The sequence below is a fragment of the Nelumbo lutea genome, chromosome 1 (genome assembly GCF_056320005.1).
Source record: "Nelumbo lutea isolate HS-2025 chromosome 1, American lotus-T2T, whole genome shotgun sequence".
In the NCBI taxonomy this organism is placed as follows: domain Eukaryota; kingdom Viridiplantae; phylum Streptophyta; class Magnoliopsida; order Proteales; family Nelumbonaceae; genus Nelumbo; species Nelumbo lutea.
Genome location: NC_142684.1, coordinates 64,799,229 through 64,822,998, shown reverse-complemented (window position 1 = coordinate 64,822,998; position 23,770 = coordinate 64,799,229). Strand labels below are relative to the sequence as shown.

The window sequence follows — 23,770 nt, the reverse complement described above, 5'->3', positions numbered from 1 at the left end:
ATTCAAAATGATCACCCGATTATTGAATGTTCTAAGCTGATTTTGGAACAGTCAATTCCGATGGTGCAACCCATTGAATAGGGGATCCCCATCCTCTAATTATCTAAATATTTGAAAAGTTGCTAGCTATGGATACGGCCCCAGACCCAAGCTTTTGCATTTGGATAATTTCTCATAAGCAAAGGAAAAGGCACTATCATGATTGGTGGGAATGACATGTTTCTCTTTTTACTGTTCAGGAAATTTTGGAAGTAGATATAGAAGATGAGAAACAACTAGATGACAGCCCAGAAAACTTTTGAGCTATTCGAGTTCTTCTCGGGTATTGTTTTTTGTTGTGCTTAACGCATTACCATTGCATTGTAATTCTGCACTGTTGTTGCCGTCGGATTTTGTAACCAAATTCTTGAAAAACAACTAGATGACAGCCCAGAAAACTTTTGAGCTATTCGAGTTCTTTTAAACCTGTTTCACTTAATATCACTACCATTTCCCTTTTTATTCATATATCCACTATGCTTCTATCTTGGTTTAATTTAGTCTGCAAAGCATACAGAGCTGAAAGAGTTACATTAAAAAGTGTATCATTTCAAGGAGGCAATAACATATGGTTTTGTTGGATTCGATGCCTTGGAGATTATAACATTTTGGTTTAAGTAGGTCCTAGTTAGAGAATGTGCCTTTTCTATGTTGTTCTTTTCCCAATGTTACTATAAAAGGGGCCATTACCTAGTCTTGCTCCCGGATATCTGGGATTTTGGGAGGGGTGGACTGGATACAGATCTAACCTTTGGCATTTTTTTTACACAAAATGGCTGCTCTCAGATTCCTATGTTCTCACACCTGTCAGCTTGAGATTTTACCATTACATCAAGTAATGGCCCCTTTTCCCAATATTACCATGAGCCTTAAAAAATTAGCCTATTTTTTCTTTATAAATGGGGTGCAATGTAAGCCAAGAAACCTTGGAGGGTTACCTACTCTATTGAACATTTCTTGTTGACATCAAGAAACCAATTTCTGGATTCGCTTGTCAAAAAATACAAATCTCTTAGATTGCTGTATAGCCAATGGCCTCATGGCAACCAATAATTACATTGCCCTTCATCATTGGAAAATCAGCCTCTCATTCATCTAGAAGATTAGTCATAACTCAGATAATGAATGCTATTTTATATTTCATTGTGTAAATATAACGATAAATTGATAACAAGATTGAAGAGGACTTATAACCCTAACAAAATATGCTAATCATTCAAAGGCACAGAAAATCCAGGGCAGCTAGAACCTGCAATTTATTCTACTCATGACCGTAGCCTGTCCTTTCATTGTTCTTGTAAATTAATTTCTTGATTCCATATCAGGCATCTATATATTAGTATTACATCCAGAAATTGATGTCCTTCCAGACTTCTTGTCTTTCTTGAGTAGAAAGGCTCAGCATTCTCCCACACAGGGTCCATGCTGAATATCATGCTACTAACCAAAACCTATGAATAAGATCAGCTATTTTTACAGCAAGGGTCATCAGACCTTCCTGTTAAATTGGTTTAAGTGGATAAAAAGATGAGAATGAAATTTAGCAGAAATTTTGTTATGATTTCTAGGAGGCTGGGGGCTCCTTAATGGCTCAAGCTGTAGTTGGATTGGTTACTGTACTCTTGAATATTTTATTATTTAATTATTTTATCCACTAAGAAACAAGGCAATAAGTCCTTCAGTTCAGCAACTTCACTTGTTACCAAAGAACCCCTAAGTAGGAGTTGTTGCTAAAGAGCTGAATTGTTCAACCATCATTATCCATGGTATCCGATTGGACACTTGAACAGTGTTGGCAGCTCTTACATTCACAGTACTAATGAATTCCATGATTTCATGGTTAGGTTATTCTGTTGGTACAAAACTTGTCTTACAACTACTTAAACAAACGTGGCCCACTGGTTGCACTTTGGATCTCCTACCCACAAAAAAACTCTACCCATCCCTACCCACAAATTACTACAGCCGTGCATTTGGAAGATCTCCCCATGCATAATAACATAGAAGTGTAGTAGATGTTCTCTATGTGTGGTTGTGATGTCATGTGGGGAAGTGTGGGTAGTGTTCTTGTGGGCAGGAAATCCGACCTCCATTGGGTGAGGGGATGGTCCGTATAAGGGTGCCATGCATTGTACTGAGTGTTAATAGGTTTTATGCAAAAGACTTGCTTTTGCAGACAAGTTGATTTTTTTTCTTTTTTATTGCAAAAAAGACATGCACATTTACACTTAAGCAGTTAAACCTGACTATAAATTTATATTTAACTGCATGTAAGATTTTTACATTTCAGAGTAAATTATTCTTATACTCCATCCTACATTATGCAAAAAATACCAAAGGTTAGGTATGTATCCAGTCCAACCCTCTCAAGATCTTGGATGGTCAGGACCAATGTTGGGTAATGACCCTTCTATTCTTACTTCACCATAGCTAGAAATAAATTTTTGTAATTTTACACTGTACTGACCTAGAAATGGAATTATCCCACATTTGTTATATTTTCTTATCTTTCCCCTTTTCTTTCCCTTCTTTGCTCTCTTACTTTGTTTTGTGACATTGGAGATTTGATGATTGAATCTGATGGATGAGAGATTGTTGAGTGATAGGAATCGATCAACACCCTTGAAGATTAATTCTAGAAAGAAGGACTTACAACAGGTCCTGATATGGAATAGTGATGGTACATGGGATTTGGACTGAATTAAATACTGCAGAAGTCTTGATCTAATGAATTCTCATGTAGCCGACCAGATCAGGCTTACATGAAAACCCTAGTCTTTCTCGCTAATAGCTCTGATACCAACTTGAATAAAAGCAAGTAGATTTCTGTTCTACTGTAATTCAGGAAAGAAAAGAAAAGAAAAAAATAACTAGGCTTCGAAGAGAAGAAGAGAAGAAGAGAAGAGAGAAGAAAGGGGTTCAATTGATAAATCTGCCGCTCCGTTACTTCTATTATATAGAATATTCTCCTTACAAGAGTAGGAGTCATTCTAATCCTAATTAAAATAAAACTTATAAAAAAAGATAAACATAAACTAGGACAAAAGGCCAGCCGGCCCAACTAAAAGATAATAAAGATAAATAAGTGTGGGTATGGAACCACACACAGGTATTCAGAGCTATTAACTATCTCTACACTCCCCCTCAAATTGGGAGTAGATATTTGTCATGTCCAACTTGCATAAATCTGTCTCCAATTTGATTTTTGCGACTGTTTTAGTAAAGAGATCAGCTAACTGCATGCTTGAGGCAATATAAGGAAGGCACACTTCTTGAGATGCAACTGGCTCTCGGATAAAATGTCTATTCACCTCGATATGCTTAGTCTTGTCATGCTGTATTGGGTTGTGGGCAATATAAATTGTAGCTTGATTATCGCAATGTAGCAGTAGAGGCTTCTCATAATCAATTTCCAGCTCATTAAGCAAGGATTTTAACCATAATACTTCTACAACACCATTGGCGCAACAACATTTTGTTTCTTGCTTCTCCAGGAAACAAGGTTCCCCCACCCCCCCACCCCCCCCACCCCAATGCACAGTATCTAGAGGTAGACCTCCTATCATCAACACATCCAGCCCAGTCCGCATCTGTATATACTTCTATTTTCATGCGACCACTATTTTTGAAGAGTATGCCTCTCCTTGGGCATCTTTTCAAGTAAGCAAGTATCCTTTCCACTGCAAGGAGGTGAGTGGTCCTAGGAGAATGCATGTACTGACTAAAAACACTGACAGCATAAGAAATATCTGGCCAAGTTAGGCCCAACTAGCCTTTGATACATAGCTTTGTCCTCAAGAGGTTCTCCATTTTCTGCACTTATTTTATGATTCAGCTCAATGGGTGTATCGGTAGGCATTACTCCTAACTTTCTAGTTTCCTCCAATAAGTCAAGAACATATTTTCTTTGAGATAAAAATGCCATGCTTAGATTGTGCTACCTCAATTCCTAGGAAATAACACAATTCCCCTAAGTCTCTCACTTCAAATTCCTTTTGAAGGTGTTGTTTAAGTAATTCAATCTCATCAGTATCACTCCCTGTTATCACAATGTCATCTACATAGATAGCAAGTAAGGTCAGGGAAGAGTTTGTTCTCTTAAAGAAGAGAGTGTGATCTGACTGAGCTTGTGTGTAACCAAATTTGTCTAAAGCTAGTCTAAACTTGTCAAACCAAGCTCTCAGAGATTGTTTCAGCCTATATAAAACCTTTTTCAGTAGGCAAACTTTCCTTCCAGCTTTTGTATTGTAAAAACCAAGAGGTAACTGTTATGGTCACACCAACCGGCAGCACACTGCGGAGCAGTCATAGGCAGCAGCACGCACAGCATGCCGCACAGCAGCAGGCACCGCCTGGCAGCGCCGCATAGTAGCACGCACCGCTCGACAGTGCTCAGCACGCATTGCCTAGCAGCACGCAGCACACACCGCACGGTAGCAACACTAGGCAGTAGCACGCACCGCATGGTAGCAACACGCACCTCACGACAGCAACACACACCACACGGCAGCAACAGTAGGGCGGGGCTCACATGACAGCTCATTAGGTTGGGCCCACATTTATCATACCACATCAGCTCGGCCCGCTAACTCACTGCCAGCTTACCTTATCCCTTATCCCTTATCCCTTATCTTATCTTATCTTATCCTTATCTTATTTTATTTTCTTAAGTAAGAATTATGAGTTTTAGTTTGAGTAGGTAATTAGGAGTTTTAGTTTGACTTGGATTACCTTAGCCTAGCCAAATCCAACAAGGAATTCCCTTCTGTAATCTCCTATTTAAGGAGCTACGAGTTGAAATAAAGTATTCAGTTTTCCAGTCAAGAAAAGAGTGAGGAGAGTTCGGGTGGTCTCTTGGACAAATCACCCATTCAGTTTCCGCAATAGGGTTTGCACGCAAGGGAAGGTGCAAGGGAAAGTAGGGCTTTCTCCCCGTGGACCGACCCGTGACGAGATCCTACGCGCGGGCCCATAACATTTGGTATCAGAGCCAAACGTCACGGGCGATATGGAGCAGCTATCATCCAAGGTCAACGAACTGGAACATAGGCTAGCAGAAACCAGCATGGAGGTTTGTGAAGTCAAGGAAGATGTCCGAGAGCTGCGACGCCTGCTGGAAGCATTCCTCTCCAACAAAGAAGGGAGTTATGAGGGAATCGCCAACACAAATAGCCGTCGTCCGGATTGGGCAGAGGCATCCAGCTTACGGTAGATCGCTGCCCCTACAGCCGCAGTTATTCCCAAGGATCAGCGCACGGAGGATGAAACTGTAAAGTCTCCTCCTTTGGCCGGGGACAATGTCACGAACATTATATTTGCACCTGTAGAATGCGCTCCTTTGTCGAAGACAGGTGGGCTTGGCGATGTTGCTAGGGCTTTACCAAAGGCCTTGGCTCGGTGTGGACATAGAGTTATGGTTGCGGCACCACAATATGGTAACTATGCAGAAATCCAAGAAACAGGAGTGCACAAGAGATGTAAGGTGGATGGGTAGGATATGGAGGCAGCCTTCTCTCAAGCTTATATTGATGGCATGGATTTTGTGTTCATAGACAACCCTATGTTCTGCAATATTGAGAAAAATATATATGGGGGAGGCCGAGGGGATATTTTAAAACGCATGGTTCGCCTCTGTAAGGCTGCTCTTGAGGTTCTCTTCTGTAAGTATACCCGGTGCGTTCCTGTGATCCACAACATAGCACACCGGGGTCGTGGTCCAGTACGCGATTTTTGTTATGTGGATCTTCCACAAAACTACTTCAAACTATATGACCCAGGAGGTGGGGAACACTTCAATGTCCTTGCGGCTGGCCTGAGTGCAGCGGATCGTGTAGTCACTATAATCCATGGTTACGCTTGGGAGCTAGAAACTAAAGAAGGTGGCTGGGGTCTGCATCAAATAATCCAACTTTATGCATTGAGCTACGGGGCAGTCCCTATTGTTCATGCGGTTGGTGGACTGAGAGATAGTGTGCAGCCGTTTGATCCATTGGCAGAGTTCCAAGCCCTGTATCCGGAATTCGAGCTTGAGGACAAGCTCGTTGTCCAGGAGGGGTGTAATGTTATGGTCACACCAACCGACAACGCAGTACGGTGCAGTCATAGGCAGTAGCACGCACAGCATGCCACACAGCAGCAAGCACCGCCTGGCAGCGCACGCACCGCCCGATAGCACTCAGCACGCACCGCACGGCAGCAGCACTAGGTAGCAACACGCACCGCACGGCAGCGCTCAGCACGCACCGCCTGGCAGCACGCAGCACGCATCGCACGACAGTAGCACTAGGCAGTAGCACGCACTTCATGGCAGCAGCACGCACCGCCGACAGCAGCACCGCAAGACGCACGCACCGCTCGACAGCAGCAGTAGGGCAGGGCCCACATGACAGCTCATCAGGCTGGGCTCACACTTATCTTACCACATCAGCTTGGCCCGCTAACTCACCGCCAGCTTACCTTATCCCTTATCCCTTATCTTATCTTATCCTTATCTTATTTTATCTTCTTAAGAGTTATGAGTTTTAATTTGAGTAGGTAATTAGGAGTTTTAGTTTGAGTTGGATTACCCTAGCCTAGCCGAATCCAACAAGGAATTCCCTTCTGTAATCTCCTATTTAAGGAGCTACGAGTTGAAATAAAGTATTCAGTTTTCCAATCAAGAAAAGAGTGAGGAGAGTTCTGAAGGGATAGGAAATCCATCACATGGACGCCCAAAGATTGCGGAATAAGGGGGTGAATTTTAAAAATTTTTCTCTCCCTTCAACTGGGAATCGAATTCCCCATTTAGAAAATCATATTTTCAAGGATTATTCTTGAACCATAAACTGAACCAGATCTGAACCAAAAGGAGTAGGGAGAGATAGTACCTGATACAGAGAAGTAGTATCTCCCAATGGAGGTGTTCACGCCCAAGGAAGGATCCAAAATCTGCTCCCACTGAAAATGGCGCAGTGCAGGGTGGAGCAGAATCAACAGTGTTCTTCCAAAAGAACTTGACCCTTCTCAAGAATCACCTGGACGGCTTGTGAATACAACTCCCACCAATCTTTTCTCCAAAAGATTGGAATCAAGATCCAATCTTGATTTCTCCCAAGAACTGGAGATCAAACTGCTGTAGGCGGCGGCTGTAGGAAGGAGGCGGCAAGAGAGTATTTGCAGGGTGCAGAATTCTCTCTTCTAGTAATCTCAGCTCTGAAGACAAGAGTGTGTAGCTTGCATGTCTAAAGGTTGCCGCCCCCTCTTCCTTTTATAGACTTAAAGGGATCAACTCCTAATCCCATTAGGAGTTGCTAACCCAAATCATATTTGGATTAGAAGTCCCTTTAAGATAAGGGATAACCCTTATCTTATCTGTAGATTAGGTCAGCCATCTCCTAATCTAATTAGGAGGTTTCCAGATCTAAATCTCATTTAGATCTTGGACTCTCTAAGTGGATAGGGTCTGGGGCCAATTCTATCAGCTGATCCATCTTAGAATTCGCCCCTTAAGTGACTAATCAAATTAGCCCAGTTCGAAATGGGCTTAAGGCCCATTTAAGGTTATGTATTCATTTAGCCTTCCAAGCTACTGCCCAGTTGGGCTTCCTTGTATGGCGTGGGACCCAAACATTGATCTACACATCAGCCACATGGGTTCGGCCCAGCCTTTGTTACAAGGCCTGGCCGAATACACTGTTATGGACAGTGCACCCCCTGAAACCCATCAGATGGGCTCTATGGGCCCAACACTTACCCTAAGTGGTCCCTGGGCCAAGCCACCTTGTAACACCCAGGGACTGTGGGCAGATGCAAGATTAGCCCATCAGGTATTATCCTCAATGGTCTTACACTTAACCTCTTAGCCCATAATGATCATACACTGCCCGACAAGAGAGGACCTCTTCCTTGGCTGCAAGGAACAGTGTACGCCTTGGTTTCTTGCAATATTCACATATCTGCTCCTTTTTCTCAGTAGGACCCTTTGGCTTTATTCCAACATGTGCAAAGTATTCTGTAGGTGGACTCTGCAACTGAACATGCCGCCTACTCTCCTCACTGCTTATCATACTGTATGCCTGGGAAAGAGTAACCTCATTTTTGACCAGGATATTTTGCCTAATGATGTCAAACTCAGGGTTGAGTCCAGTGAGAAATTCAAACACCCTATTTCTCTCCACCAACTTCCTATACATTTCAACATCATTCTTACTCTCCCATACAACTGTCTCCATAACATCAATTTCTTGCCATAGGGATTTCAGTATAGAGTAGTAGATTGCTACACTCTTCTCCCCCTGTCTTAGGTTCTTCACGTCACTTTTCAACTTATAGACTCTGGCTACATTCAACTTCTGTGAATAGGTCTCAGTAACATTGTCCCATATCTCCTTAGCTGAAGACATCCAGAGATAATGTTGACTTATATGAGGTTGCATTGAATTGACCAACCATCTTATGACATTATAGTTCTCCTGCATCCATTTTTCAAATTCAGGGTCTGTCTCTTCAGGTTTCACTTTACTACCTGTGAGATACCTGAGTTTTCCTCTATTATAGACATAAATTCTTATAGATTGTGCCCAAGCAAGATAATTTGTTCCATCTAGCTTGATTGTTGTCACACTAGTCAAAACAGAATCTATCGAGCCAAGGCCGGAAACCGGCACTTGCTTGAACTCACTTCCGTATGGCTCCATTAATCAAACGAAAATAAAAAAAACCAGAAAATTTGTCTATATAAACTTACTTGAAGTCAAACCAGAACCCAGATGCTTGAAAACTAGGGCTTTACTCCGCCCAACTGTTGGGGAGGAAGAGAGAAGATGCAGCTGCTCCTACCAGAGCTTCCTAATCTCTTCCAAACCTGAACCGCCCTCCTTTAGAAGTCAAAAGACACCTCCCAAGCACAGAGCGCCACACCCAAAGCTTCACCTTTACCTGTACCTTCGAAAATCTCTAGTCGGCTAGGGTTTTGGGCAGGAACAAAACAACACAACTTCTTGGCAATATCCAACCAGATTTAAATTCTCCAAACTCTCTACCAACTAGGCCAGAGATCTTTTGAACTATAGAGAACATATCTCTCCATACACTCTCTTAATCTAAGGGCGTATGGGAAAAGAGGAAGAAAAAAAAAGGAAGAAAGAGACTTGCTCTGATACCAAGATGTAAATCAGTCATCAAAAAATAGGTGTAAATTTGAAAATTAGAGTGAAAAGGAAGAAATGTAAGAGCATCAATACAAGAGAAGAAGATGGCGAAAAGAGGAGGAAGAAGAAGAAAGGTTCGAATAATCTTCCCTTTCTTCTCTAATCCTTTTTATTAATAATTAATGTTAAGGTAATTACAAGTATGCCCTTAAGTAGGCGGCTAGGTAGGCAGTAACATAAAGAGATCAACCTAAAAAGAAATAACAGGCCCATTAAGAGAGGCCCATTAGCTAACAAGAAAAGGAAAGGATATTACAAGAGAAGATACTAGGACCCATTCGGCCCAGTCTCTTTACACTGTTATTAATTAAAAAATTTATTGCTGATCAAGAAAAAAAATATAATGGTAAAGATGAAGGATCCGTTAATCTTAGAGGATGACAAAGAGCTGCAAAGTGCACAAGGGTACCACCTGTACAAGCTAATCGAACCCGAAATACCCATCAAGGGATTGATCAAGAAGCATCACTCATAAATCTCTTTGATGTGATGATGGAACAAGCTGAACATGGTGGTTATGCAGATGATATAACCAAGAAGGTAAAGGTGGATATTTTTTATTTCAATGGAGATTTAGACCCTCATTCTTTTTAAGATTGGCTGGCTGCACTAGAGGAATATTTTGACTGGTATGACATGATTGATGATCGGAGGATTAGATTTGCACGTATGAAGCTTGGTGGTCATGCTAAAGTATGGTGGAGAAGCATAGAGCGACAATTGGAGAATAGAGGTGATGGTCTTATTTCTACATGGCCAGAAATGAAGAAACATTTGAGAGACAAGTACCTCCCAATGGACTAACAAGATGAGTTATATGAGGAATTGACTAACCTCAAGCAAGGCACGCTATTTGTAGTTGAATACATGCGTAAATTTGATGAATTATCTATTAGATGTGATACTACTGAAAGTGAGAGGCAAACGTTGGCTCAATTCAAGAATGGACTATGGGCTGAAATTAAGAAAGAGATGGTAACTTCTCAAGTCTTTGACTTAGAGGATGCCTACCAAGTTTCTGTCAAAATTGAGGAAGAGTTTAAAGCAAACAGATACAAGGCAATTTGTATCACAAACTTGGGAGTATGCAGCTTGTAAGCAAGCAGATGGGGGATAGACTTCTAAGCCAGCATATTCTAATGCCAGCTCTAATAAGCCTAGTGAGTCTAGACCTTATCAAGGGGCTGACTATAAGAGTATGAATTGTTAGTGGTGTTACTCAGAAAAAACAGCTTAATACTAGTTGTTTTAGATGTGGAGGAAAGGGCCATATGGATTACCAATGTCCTACCAAAAGGCTTAATATCATTTATGAAGATGGAATTGAAGCGATAGGTGACCCAGGTGATGACTTAGCTGAAGAAGAGGATTATTCCTTCACTGATGGTGATGCTTTAGATGAAGACAGCAACTGTGTTGGTGTAGTTCGACGTATTCTTACATCCCCAAATGAAGAAATCAAGGAAGATTGGCTTCGTACAACAATATTTCAAACTATAGTAAAGAGTGGAGTTGTAAGTTCATCGTAGATGGTGGCAGTAGTATGAATGTGATTTCTGAAGTCACTGTGGATTGACTAAAGTTGACACCACAACCATGCAAGATTGCTTGGGTTGATAAGACAACAATTCCAGTAACTAAATGGGCCCTTGTGACTATTTCTTACGGTAGTTATTCTGATTTTATTTGGTGTGACGTTGTTCCTGTGAATGTTACACACATATTGCTTGGAAGGCCTTAGTTGTACGATAGGGATATCTACCATTGTGGAAGGGAGAACACCTATCACTTCCTATTTAATGGGAGGCAAGTTATTATGAAGCCAATGTCACTAGAAGTTATTAAAAGGCATGCCAGACGGCCCAAACCACCTCAAGGAGACTAGAGCTCAAGGGCCTGTTGCTGAATCTAAGAAAAAACCATTGCATTCTCTCCAAAAATGAGTTTGAAGTAGAAAGCAAGGAGACAGGAGTTGAAGTGGTCCAAGTGTTGGATGAGTTTTCAAATTTGGCACCAGAAGAGCTACCTAATGAGTTGCCGCCCATGAGAGACATCCAACATGCTATTGACTTGCAGCCAAGTTCACAATTGCCCAACTTACCAGCTTATCGTATGAATCCTATAGAGCAAGCTGAACTTAAATGACAAGTTGATGACCTCCTAAAGAAAGGTTTTATTAGAGAAAGCCTTAGTCCATGTGCTATTCCAGCTCTTCTCACTCCAAAGAAAGATGGTTCTTGGTGTATGTGCGTTGATAGTAGAGAAATCAACAAGATTACTATCAAGTATAGGTTCCCAATTCCTAGGCTTGATGGCATGCTTGACATGATGATTGGAGCGACCATTTTTGCTAAGATCGATCTAAGGAGTGGCTATCATCAAATACGGATTAGGCTTGGTGATGAGTGGAGTAGAAAGCTTGCTGAATTAAAAAATATGAAATAAAATGAGTTTCTTGAAGAAAGAAGGAAGAGAGAAGGAGAAGAGGAGAAGAAGAGAAGTTGAAAAGAAAGGAGAGCAATAATCTGGCCGCCCCCTTCACTTATTATTTATATTAAAAATAATAGTGCAGTACAAAGACAACTATGCCCTTATAGGGCGGCAAGACATAAAACAACATATATAAGACACAAAAACATAACAAAATTTGGACTCACATAACTACTGTGGTCGCCACCTCCTATCTAACAACTAACATAAAACATCTACTCATAAAAAAATCATAAAACTGATTAATCTTCAACACTCCTCCTCAAATTGGGAGTAATGTCACACATTCCCAACTTGCGTAGATCATGTTCAAGCTTGTTCTTTGCCACCCCTTTAGTGAGAACATCAGCCAACTGCAACTCTGAAGATACATAAGGCAAAAAGACTTCTCCGGTTGTTACCCTTTCTCTTATAGTATCTATCAACTTCAATGTGTTTTGTACTATCATGCTGAATTGGATTGTGAGCAATATTGATTGTAGCCTGATTGTCGCAGTATAACCAAGGTTCAAAGTATCGATACGATATTACGGTACTTAGAAACGGCCGAAACTTTATTTTTTTTAGTTTTTTTTTCACATTTTGTTTTTTTTTGGAAAGCTTTTAACATGCTTTTTATTATTAAAAAAATTGGGGGTCCGAAACACCTGGAAACAGGCGTATTGTATTGATACTTTGAACCATGAGTATAACATCATAGGTTCCTTTGCTTTCACCCCAATCCTACTCAAAAGAGATCTAACCCAAAGAAGTTCTGAGACACCACGAGCCATGGATCTATACTCAGCCTCTACATTTGACCTTGTCACATCTGCGTGCTTCTTAGTTTCCACCTACAAAGGTATACACTCCTGATGTAGACCTCCTGTCATCTAAGCATCCTGCCCATTTTGCATCTGTATAGGACTCTAGCTTCAGATTCTCATGATTTGAGAAAAGAATGCCTCTACCAGGGTGCTTTTTCAGATATGCAAGTATCCTCTCAATAGCTTCCTAATGCTAAACCTATGGTGCATGCATGTACTGACTCACAACATTGACAGCATAAGAAATATCTTGTCGTGTCATACACAAATACAACAGTCGGCCCACCATTCTTTGATGTCTCCCTACATCCTTTACTAGCTCACCATCCACCCATTAACTCTGTGATTTGGATCAATAGGAGTGTCTGTTGGTTTGGTCCCCAGCTTCCTAGTCTCCCACAATAGGTCAAGTACATACTTCCTCTGTGAAATAAAGATCCTATGCTTGAATCTTGCAACTTCAATCCTCAAGAAGCATTTGAGCTCACCAAGATCTTTGATTTCAAATTGCTGCAATGATTTGTTTAGATCATCAATCTCCTCCAGATCATTTCCTGTCACCACTATATCATCCACATAAACAATCAGAATTGACACCAGAGCATCTCTCCTCTTCATGAAGAGAATATGATCAGACTGTGTTTGTGTGTATCCAAAACGGATGATTGCCCCTCCGAACCTGTCAAACCAATACAGAGATTTTTTGAATTTGCACACCTTTCCCTTACCAACATTCTCATAAGAGCCTCCTGGAATGTCCATATATACCTCCTCCTGTAAATCACCATTGAGGAAGGCATTTTTTACATCAAGCTGGAACAAAGGCCATGAATAAGTGGCTGCTAGAGATAAAAGGATACAAACTGAACTCATCTTAGCTACTGGTGCAAAGGTTTCTAGATAATCAACACCGTAGGTCTGAGTATACCCTTTTTCTACCAACCCTGCCTTGTACCTCTCTATCTTGACATTAGCCCTATACTTCACTATGAATACCCATCTACATCCGACTGTCTCCTTGTCTGGGGGAGATCAACTATTTCCCAAGTTTGGTTTTTAACCAAAGCATCCATCTCATCTTGCATGGCTGTTTTCCACTCAAGTTTAGGGAGAGCCTCAGTAACATTCCTACGTATAGAATCCAGGGAAGAAAGAAAAGCACGGTAGGAGGGTGATAAGGCACTGTAGGAAAGATGATGTGAAATGCAATGGGTTGTACACTCTCTTCCCCTTACGAAGTGTAGTGGGAAGATCAAGGTCGGTGGAATCAGCTGCAACAATGGTGATAGGAACAGGAACATTATCATCATAAAACATAACAGGCTCAAGCTCAAGAGGAATACTTGGAATTGTATCTGCTGAATTTGGAGTTTCGGAAGGACTGATAGAGAGTGGAGTGGGTTGAGGATGTGTGGAGTCAACCATCATCTGCCGGTGTTGATATTTCTATGAGGTTGCTCGTAGTGGCTTAGGTAATGGAACTGGAGGTGTAGGTGCTGGCTGAACTGATGAAGGCATCAAAGAAACAGGAAGAGGAACAGATTGTGAGTTCTCCTCCACAAAACTCACCCCCCGGAGGAGAACCACTCAAGAAGAAGAAGGTGGATCCAAAGAAGGTAACATCCATTGTGACAAATCTGCTCCTTAACATTGGATCATAATAGCAATACCCCTTTTGGTTCTGAGCATACCCAAGAAAAACACATTTCTTGGCCTCAAGATCCAATTTCTTGCAATGAGGTATATGAAATATCTCCCATCTGGAAAAGAACAGACTAAATGACACCTTAAACCCCAAGGTCCGTGAAGGAAGACGGTTAATCAAATGCACGACTATAAGAACTGCATCTCCCTAGAACTGCACAAGAATTGAAGAACACACCATATGACTCCTTACCACCTCCACAATGTGTTTGTTTTTTCTCTTAGCAACTCCATTCTGTTGTGGTGTATATGCATAACTGCTCTGATGAATTACCCCATGTTCTAGGAAATACGTGGTCAGGTCATTCTCAAAGTACTCTCTGGCATTATCTGATATAAAAACCTTAGTTCTCACTCCAAATTGTGTGAAAACCATTTGGTGGAATTGTAGTACGAAGTTAGGAACCTCATCACGTGATCTCATCAAATATATCCAAGAATATCGTGTATAATCATCCACAAACAATAGAAAGTACCGGAATCCTCCCATGGAAGGGATATGATATGGCCCCTATACATCAGTGTGAACAATATTAAAAAGCAAAAGTAATTTTATTACTTGGTTTAAAAGGCTATCTACAATGCTTTCCTAACTGACAACTTGTTGAGGGCCTGGGAATAGGATCAAGTCACGGGTTGGTCCACGGGAAAAACCTCATGTTTTCCCTTGTTCCTTCCTGCTCTTGATGAACCTATCTTGGCACCTCTAGTGATTTGTTCAAGAGATCACCAACTCTCCTAACTCACTTCTTTAACTGAATATTCGATATCCTCATTCAATAATGGTGTCTCCTTAAATAGGAAATTACAAGAGTCCTAATCTTAGGGAGTCTCCTTGCTGAATAGGGAGACTTCTAGTTCTATCTTGCTAAGGATAAGATAAGCTAATCCTAATCTGATAATCTACTAACAAGATAAGATAAGAGCAATAAGATAAGAACAAGCAAGATGATCTAATCTAATCTAGATAAGGCTGTTGTTGTCGTGGGTAGGATGAGAATCATTGAATCACTGCTACTGCTGGCGGTGGGTCAGGTTCCTGTTGCTGCCGGCGGCGATGGTACGTCTTCCCGAGGAATGCATCCATAACATTACTCCCCTCCTGGACTACGAGCTTGTCCTCAAGCTCGAACTCCGGATATGTGGCGTGGAACTCTGCCAATGGGATCCATGTAGCTTCGACTGATGGTAAATTACACCATTCCACCAAGACTTCAAGAATTTCACGATTGAAACGAGAGCGGGTGACAACTTTAGGTTGGGGAACCAGTTTGCCATCTTTCAAGGGTGGCAAGGAGGGGACTTGGTCCGGAGGAACACCCGTAAATGGCTTCAGCAAGGAGATGTGGAAGACATCATGAATCCGGCTGGTCTCTGGCAATTCCAGCTAGTAGGCCACACTGCCAATCTGTCATAGAACCTTGAAGGGCCCATAGAACTTAGGGGCTAGCTTCGGGGCAGCCTTGTGGCGCAAGGAGCGTTGCCGGTAGGGCTGGAGTTTTAACCAAACAAATTGTCCTGGATCGAACGACAATTCCCGGTGGTTCTTGTCATAGTTGAGCTTCATGTGGAGCTGGGCCTGCTGTAAGTGAAGGTGGACATCTGCTAGGAGGGCGCTGCGTTCTTGTAAGGAGTGATCAATTGCTTCCAAACTTGTAGAACCGGGCTCGTAGGACAGCAAGTGGGGAGGATCCCGGCCATGAACGACATGAAAGGGAGTCATGCCGAGGGAAGAATGGTAGGCTGTGTTGTAACAGTACTCGACCCAAGGGAGCCAATCCACCCACCGTCGCGGTTGATCGCCTATGAAACAACGGGGATACATCTCGATTGTGCGGTTGACCACTTTCGTCTGAACGTCGGTTTGTGGCTGATAAGCTGATGAGTAGGCCAGGGTGGTGCCGTGTAGCTGGAATAACTCCTTCCAGAAGGCACTAGTGAAAACTGGGTCCCTATCGCTGACGATGGATTATGGTAACCCATGTAAGCAAAAAACATGTGTAAAGAAGGCGAGGGCAACTGAAGTGGCACTGTACGGGTGTGATAGAGGAATGAAGTGGACGTATTTAGAGAAGCGATCGACTACCACGAAGAGAACTGATTTGCCACCTACCTTGGGTAGTCCCCCAATGAAGTCCATGGAGATGTTGGCCCAGATCTGTGTCGGAATGGAAAGGGGCTGAAGGAGGCCTGCCGGGTGTAGGTTTTCCCATTTATGCTGTTGGCACGTGTAGCAATTCTGGACAAAATCTCGAATAGAAGTCTTCATACCTCGCCAATGGAAATCAGCCCGGACGCGGTGTAGCGTTTTCTGAATGCCTTCATGGGTGGAGTTATGGATGCTGGTGGGAATCAACGGGGAGTTTGGCGAAAGATGGACTTGTCCCTTATATAGTACCAACCCGTCTTGAAGTGACCAATTGGGGTCGGCAATGCCAAACTGGATCTTCTGGACTAAGAGCGACCATTTCGGGGACTGTGGTGCTGCCTTCTTAATGTCATCAAACAGAGAGATCCGGGGTTGGGAAATGCCACACAGAGCCATCGCGTCTTCATCTCGCCTAGACAAGGCATCAGCTGCGCGATTTGAGGACCCCGCCTTGTATTCCACCCGAAAGTTGAACCCGAGCAGTTTGCTAACCCAATGCGGCTGAGGGGAAGTGGTGAGACGTTGCTTTAACAGGTATTTGAGGCTGTAATGATCGGTTTTGACGACGAACGACCGCCCCCACAAATACGGCCTCCAATGCTGGACGGCTCGGGCTAGGCCGATTAGTTCGCGCTCATAGGCTAGAAGCTTCAGATGCCGATCGGCCAGTCTGCGGCTGAAGAAAGCAATCGGGTGCCCTTGCTGTTGTAATACAGCCCCGATACCTACTCCGGAGGCATCGCACTCGACTATAAATTCGAGGGCGAAATTTGGTAATTGCAAGACTGGGGTGGAAGACAGGGCATTTCGTAGTGTTAGAAAAACTTCATCGGCTGCGTCGTCCCACTGGAAGGAATTTTTCTTTAGGTTGGTTAACGGGGCCGCCAATAATCCATAGTTTTGTACAAATTTGTGGTAGTAACCCGTTAATCCGAGGAATCCGCGTAAGGCCTTGGCTGATTGAGGCTTGGGCCATTCTTTTATAGCCTGAATTTTGGAACTATCAACTGTCACACCCTGCCCATTGATGACGTGGCTGAGATAAAGAACTTGTCGCTCCCTGAAGGTGTTAGACAGTTTTGTATGCCCTTAGCTTCAATCAAAATGATGTACTTTATGAGTTTATTGTAAATGAATAAAAGTACATATTTGATTCATGTTCCCCTGGTATGTTTATGTGTAATACCCTTAAACTGGACACTTAATGAGACTTGTGTTAGTTTAGAATGTTCACAGCCAGTGGGTCGGTCTGGGAAGACCTATCCTGACAAGGCTGACACTGTGGTGCCACCAAGTCGGTTGGGGTGGCTTGTCTCAGCTGCCGGGGTGAGACCCTAGGCACATACAGTGTAGGATTAATTGAATCTTTGAACTGGACCAGATTTCCAGTATTGCCCTGGACCTTGGAGATTGATGGGCAAAACTGGAAAGTTACACCCGACCCCTAGACTCGATTATGATACTGCACTAGGTGTCAGATTGGGCTGTCTTTGATGTATCAATCAGTGAGATCCTTAGTGGGGGTCAAAACCTGGGTATGTTGGGACAGTCTGAGAATTCATCTGAATGGGTGATCATAGTGACAGGATCAGCCCCTTTGTCGGACAAAGGTAATGATCGGGGATGCACTCTCACTGATGGAAACCAAGACTGCCAACAGCCGATTTCAATCATTGAGATTTGTTTTGCAAAATATATTTTATATGAGATATAAAAGTATATAAATTATGGTTTTGAAATGATTTGCAAAAGGTTTTAATTCCCGGGATCCATACCAGAGAGAATGCAACACTGTTCCTTGCAGCCAAGGGAGAGGTCCTCTCTTGTCGGGCAGTGTATGATCATTATGGGCTGAGAGGTTAAGTGTAAGACCATTGAGGATAATACTTGATGGGCTAATCTTGCATCTGCCCACAGTCCCTGGGTGTTACAAGGTGGCTTGGCCCAGGGACCACTTAGGGTAAGTGTTGGGCCCATAGAGCCCATCTGATGGGTTTCAAGGGATGCATTGTCCATAACAGTGTATTCGACCAGGCCTTGTAACAAAGGCTGGGTTGAACCCATGTGGCTGATGTGTAGATCAATGTTTGGGTCCCACGCAATACAAGGAAGCCCAACTGGGCAGCAGTTTGGAAGGCTAAATGAATACATAACCTTAAATGGGCCTTAAGCCCATTTCGAGCTGGGCTAATCTGATTAGTCACTTAAGGGGCGAATTCTGAGATAAGATCAACTGATAGGATTGGGCCCACACCCTATCCACTCAGAGAGTCCAAGATCTAAATGAGATTTAGATATGGAAACTTCCTAATTAGATTAGGAGATGGCTGATCTAATTTGCAGATAAGATAAGGATTATCCCTTATCTTAAAGGGACTTCTAATCCAGATATGATTTGGGTTAGCAACTCCTAATGGGATTAGGAGCTAATCCCTTTAAGTCTATAAAAGGAAGAGGGGGCGGCAGCCTTTAGACACAACAGACAAACACAGAGATAGTCTTGTCTTCAGAGCTGAAATCACAGAAGAGAGAATTCTGCACCCTACAAATACTCTCTTGCCGCCTCCTTCCTGCAGCCGCTGCCTACAGCAGTTTGATCTCCATTCCTTGGGAGAAATCAAGATTGGATCTTGATTCCAATCTTTTGGAGAAAAGATTGGTGGGAGTTGTATTCACAAGCCGTCCAAGTGATTCTTGAGAAGGATCAAATTCTTTTGGAAGAACACTGCTGATTCTACTCCACCCTGCACTGCGCCATCTTCAGTGGGAGCAGATTTTGGATCCTACCTTGGGCGTGAACACCTCCATTGAGTGATATTATTTCTCTGTATCAGGTATTATCTCTCCCTACTCCTTTTGGTTCAGATCTAGTTCAGTTTATGGTTCAAGAAAGATCCTTGAAAATATGATTTTCTAAATAGGGAATTCGATTCCCAGTTGAAGGGAGAGAAAAATTTTTGAAATTCGCCCCCTTTATTCCGCAATCTTTGGGCGTCCATATGATGGATTTCCTATCCCTTCAGAAGGAGCACTTGGACCGTTTGAGGAATAATTTGTGTTGGCGTAGGAGCTCGAAAACGGTCTGCAGATGGTGCACATGCTCAACCCATGATTTGCTGTAAACGAGGATATCATCAAAGAAAACTAAAACAAATTTGCACAGATTGGGCTGAAATACCTCATTCATTAATGACTGAAATGTGGATGGGGCATTGGAGAGACCGAATGACATGACTAAAAATTCGAAGTGGCCATGGTAGGTGCGAAAGGCAGTAGTCTTCTTCATGTCACCGGGAGCCATGCGAACCTGGAAATACCCGGACCTGAGGTCCAACTTTAGAGAAATACTGAGCACCATGCAACTCATCCAGCAGTTCGTCCACAACGGGAATAGGGAACTTATCTTTGATCGTCCGGTCATTGAGTTCTCTATAGTCAACACAGAACCTCCACGATCCATCCTGCTTCGCCACCAACAGAACCGCCAAAGAGAAGGGGGAGTGACTTTTGCGTATGATTCCTTGTTTCAGCATCTTTGTACACTGTTTTTCTATCTCGTCCTTCTGTAGGTGTGGTTAGCGATAAGGCCGGACAACGACTGGTGCTGAACCCACCACCAAAGGAATGCGATGGTCGCAAGCTTGGGGAGGAGGGACTCCCTTGGGTTCCTAGAATAGATCTGAAAACTCGGCGAGGAGCTTTTCCATGGCTGCCGGTTCTGTCTGAAGTGCATGGACCCGTGGTGTCTTTTCTTTAACCCTGCAACCGTGCCATGAAACTTGCTTCCCATGTAGGTGGAATGTCATTGTGAGTGCATTGAAGTCCCGTAAAATCGAGCCTAGGGTAATTAACCATTTGACCCCAAGAACAATATCGAATCCATCCAATGAGAGTACAAATAAATCAACAAGAAACAGTTCAGAATTGACCTGTATCGGCACGTCCTTACAAATTCCTGGACTGTGAACTCTCTCACCATTTGCGACGGCTACCTGTAGTCACGACCGGAGTTCCATTGGTAGTTTCAACTGAAGGACGACATGTTCACTTATGAAGTTGTATGTGCTCCCTGAATCGACGAGAATGCGCACCAGTTGACTTGCCATCTGTGCTTGTAACTGCATGGTCTGAGAGGTTTTAATACCAGTGATCGCATGGAGAGAGATCTCTGGCTTGAATATGACAGGTTCTTCTCCATCCTCCTCTTGTTCATCGATGAGGAGGCAAAAAAGCCTCTTGCATCTATGTCCTTCCGAGTAGAGGTCATCACAGTTGAAACATTGGCCTCTCGCTCGGCGTTCTGCCATTTCTGCCCTGGTCAAACGCTTAATGGGTGGAGCGGCCATGGTACTACCTGTACTTGTCACTGGTCTAGAGGCGGTGGTTGTGTGAGATTTCAGTTCCTGGCTGGTAGCAGAAGAGGGGGTTGTTGTTGCTGATCTTGGGGGTACCCATGAGTTTGGTGGACGACCCACATTAAAAATTCCGCGGCTGAGCTACAGCTTGCGCTCGAACGCGCAGGCTAAGTTCATGGTTGTGACCAAATTTGGGGGATTCTGCATCTCGACATCCACCCGCAGGAGTTCTGCTAGCCCTGCCGTGAACATATCCACTTGCTGGTCGGGTCGCACGGAGGATGCCCTCGCGAGGAGGGTTTGGAACTGTCGCTGGTATTCAGCCACTGTGCCGGTCTGTTTAAGGTTAATCAGCTTGCCCAGGGGGTTGCTGGTCAGTGGGGGTCCGAACCTAAGAAGGCAATAGGACTTAAACTGGGGCCAACTGAGCCCGGGTTCTTCTTGCTCTAACCGATAAAACCAAAGTTGTGCTTCCTCTGTTAAGTGAAAGGCGGCTAGACTTAACTTATCTGTCCATTGATTCTGAAAAAACTGCTCGCAGTGATACAGCTAGCCTAAGGGGTCTCCATTGTCGTTGTACGACGGGAATTCCAACCTGTTGTACTTGGGGATGACTGCGGCTCCTTGGCTAACGGACTGCTGTTCGCCGAAAGACTCTGGCAGATCTGGTCGGTGGCCGTTAGCGGCTGTCCCTCCTTCAAAGTTCCCTTCCCTGTTAGAAAGGAATAGCTCCATTAGATGTTGCAGCTCTCTCACTTCGTCTTTGATCTCACGAACTTCGGAGCTGGTCTCCACGAGTTGGTGCTTGAGGTCGTGGACCCTGGATGGTAGCTACTTCAGATCTCCCATGACGCCTTGCTCTGATACCAAGTTGTTGAGGGCCCGGGAATAGGATCTCATCACGGGTCGGTCCACGGGGAAAACCTCCTGTTTTCCCTTGTTCTTCCTGCTCTTGATGAACCTATCTTGGCGCCTCTGGTGATTTGTTCAAGAGATCACCAACTCTCTTAACTCACTTCTTTAACTGAATATTCGATATCCTCATTCAATAATGGTGTCTCCTTAAATAGAAGATTACAAGAGTCCTAATCTTAGGGAGTCTCCTTGCTGAATAGGGAAACTTCCAGTTCTATCTTGCTAAGGATAAGATAAGCTAATCCTAATCTGATAATCTACTAACAAGATAAGATAAGAGCAATAAGATAAGAACAATAAGATAAGAACAAGCAAGATGATCTAATCTAATCTAGACAAGGCTGTTGTTGCCAAACTGGGTAGGATGAGAATCATTGAATCACTGCTGTTGCTGGCGGTGGGTCAGGTTCCTGTTGCTGCCGGCCGCGATGATACGTCTTCCCGAGGAATGCGTCCATAAGACAACTCTCACACTCCAAAGTAGATAACTGAACAGACTCAAACAACTTTGGTAAAAGACATTTCAAAGAACTAAAAGAAAGGTGTCCCAAGCGATTGTGCCAGTATAATCTAGTTCACAGACTCTGACCCACTACTACTGCTGCTGCTAACATGATGGCCCTGATGTCTCGGAATCTCATCCAGAAGGTAGACTCCATTCACCTCACGGCCACTCTAATCATCTTCTTTGACTCCAGATCCTGCAAAACACAATTACTAGGAAGAAAGGTCACAGAACAATTCAAATTCTTCGTTGAAGAAGTAACAGACAATAGGTTGGTATGAAGTCTAGGGACATGTAAGACAGAAGACAGAGTTATATCATTGGTCACTCTTACTGCCCCTTTCCCAGCAATGGGAATATGTGAACCATCTGCTGTAGAGATTCTGTCTCTACCAGAACACAACTGATAGGAACTGAAAAGGGTAAAGGCATTAGTCATGTGCTTAGATGCTCCTGAGTCTATAATCCAGGGAGGTCCCTCCTTACCTGAAGTGGATGCAAGATTTGCAGTTGCATATGAACTACCTATATGTGCAAAGGAAGAGATGTAGCTGGCTCCTGCATTCTGCTGTCCATCTAGAAGGTTAGTGCTAGGTGAATCTTTCTTACTCTTAAGCTGTCCAAACCTCTCCAATTCTGTCCTCATTGCTGCTATTGCAATGGATTCCCAATCTGTTTGGGAAAGAGGGACCAAAGAGTCTCCTATAGTGGCTACATTTGCATTTCCTTTCTTGTTCCTTATCCGGGCAGGCATAAGATTTGGATGAAGCTTCCAACAAGTGTCCCTGGTATGCTTTGGTTTCTTGCAATAATCACACACCAAGTCCTTCTTATCTTCCCTTCTAGTCTCACTACTTCCCTTGTCTCCATTTGGCTTAGGTTTTGTTGTACCAACCATAGCCAACTGGTCAATCCCAGGCTGTCTCAGCATTACATTCCTCCTACTCTCCTCTCCAGAGACAAAGGCATAGGCTTGAAAGAGTGTCACACCCTCCCTAGAAAGAATATGCTGCCTAGCAATGTCGAATTTAGGGTTCAGCCCTGCCAAGAACTCAAAAACCCTATTCCTCTCTACCAGTCTGTGATAGGTTGCTGCATCATTTACACTTTCCTATACCATAGTTTCTAAGTGATCTATTTCCTTCCATAGGGTATTCAGCATGGAGAAATACACAATAAGAGGTTTTTCTCCCTGTTTCATACTTATCACATGATTCCTTAACTGATAGACTCTGGCTTAATTTTGTTTCTAAGAGTAGGTTTTAATCACTCCATCCCAAATCTCCTTAGCGGTATTAGCCCATAGGAAAATTTTTGCAATATGAGGTAACATAGAATTACACAGCCAGGACATTACCATGTAATTTTCCTGCACCCATCGGGAAGAGTCTGTAGTAATGATCCCAGACCCAAAAATATCACTACTACCTCCAACACCCAGTCCCACAGTACCAGTAGATTTCATCTCAGTATTTCAACTCTCATCTTACTTGAAACAGTTGAACAGTAAGAAAAAATAGATTGAAAACCTTCCAAAAACAATTTAATATCACACACACAGAAACAAACCCTTCCGAAAGAAGAAAACCCTAGTTGGAGAGAAATCTCTCTCCTCCCCA

The 23,770-nt window shown here is 43.2% G+C and overlaps 1 protein-coding gene and 1 pseudogene across 8 annotated transcripts in view; both read left to right on the top strand.

Annotated features, from left to right (window-relative positions):
- LOC148874961 (uncharacterized) overlaps positions 1 to 23,770 on the top strand; it is a 29,414-nt gene that overhangs the window by 889 nt on the left and 4,755 nt on the right. For 7 of the 8 annotated variants that reach the window (XR_016105365.1, XR_016105364.1, XR_016105362.1 and 4 more), the window contains exon 4: positions 240 to 322. Coding sequence is in view for 3 of the 8 variants with exons in the window: in XM_088965726.1 (XP_088821852.1) it covers positions 240 to 302 (63 nt within the window). In the remaining 5 variants the exon portion in view is untranslated. Of the gene's footprint in view, positions 1 to 239; positions 508 to 23,770 lie in introns of those variants that run through there. The other variant, XM_088965727.1, reaches the window with a different exon arrangement.
- LOC148874962 (granule-bound starch synthase 2, chloroplastic/amyloplastic pseudogene) lies at positions 5,048 to 6,272 on the top strand (annotated as a pseudogene).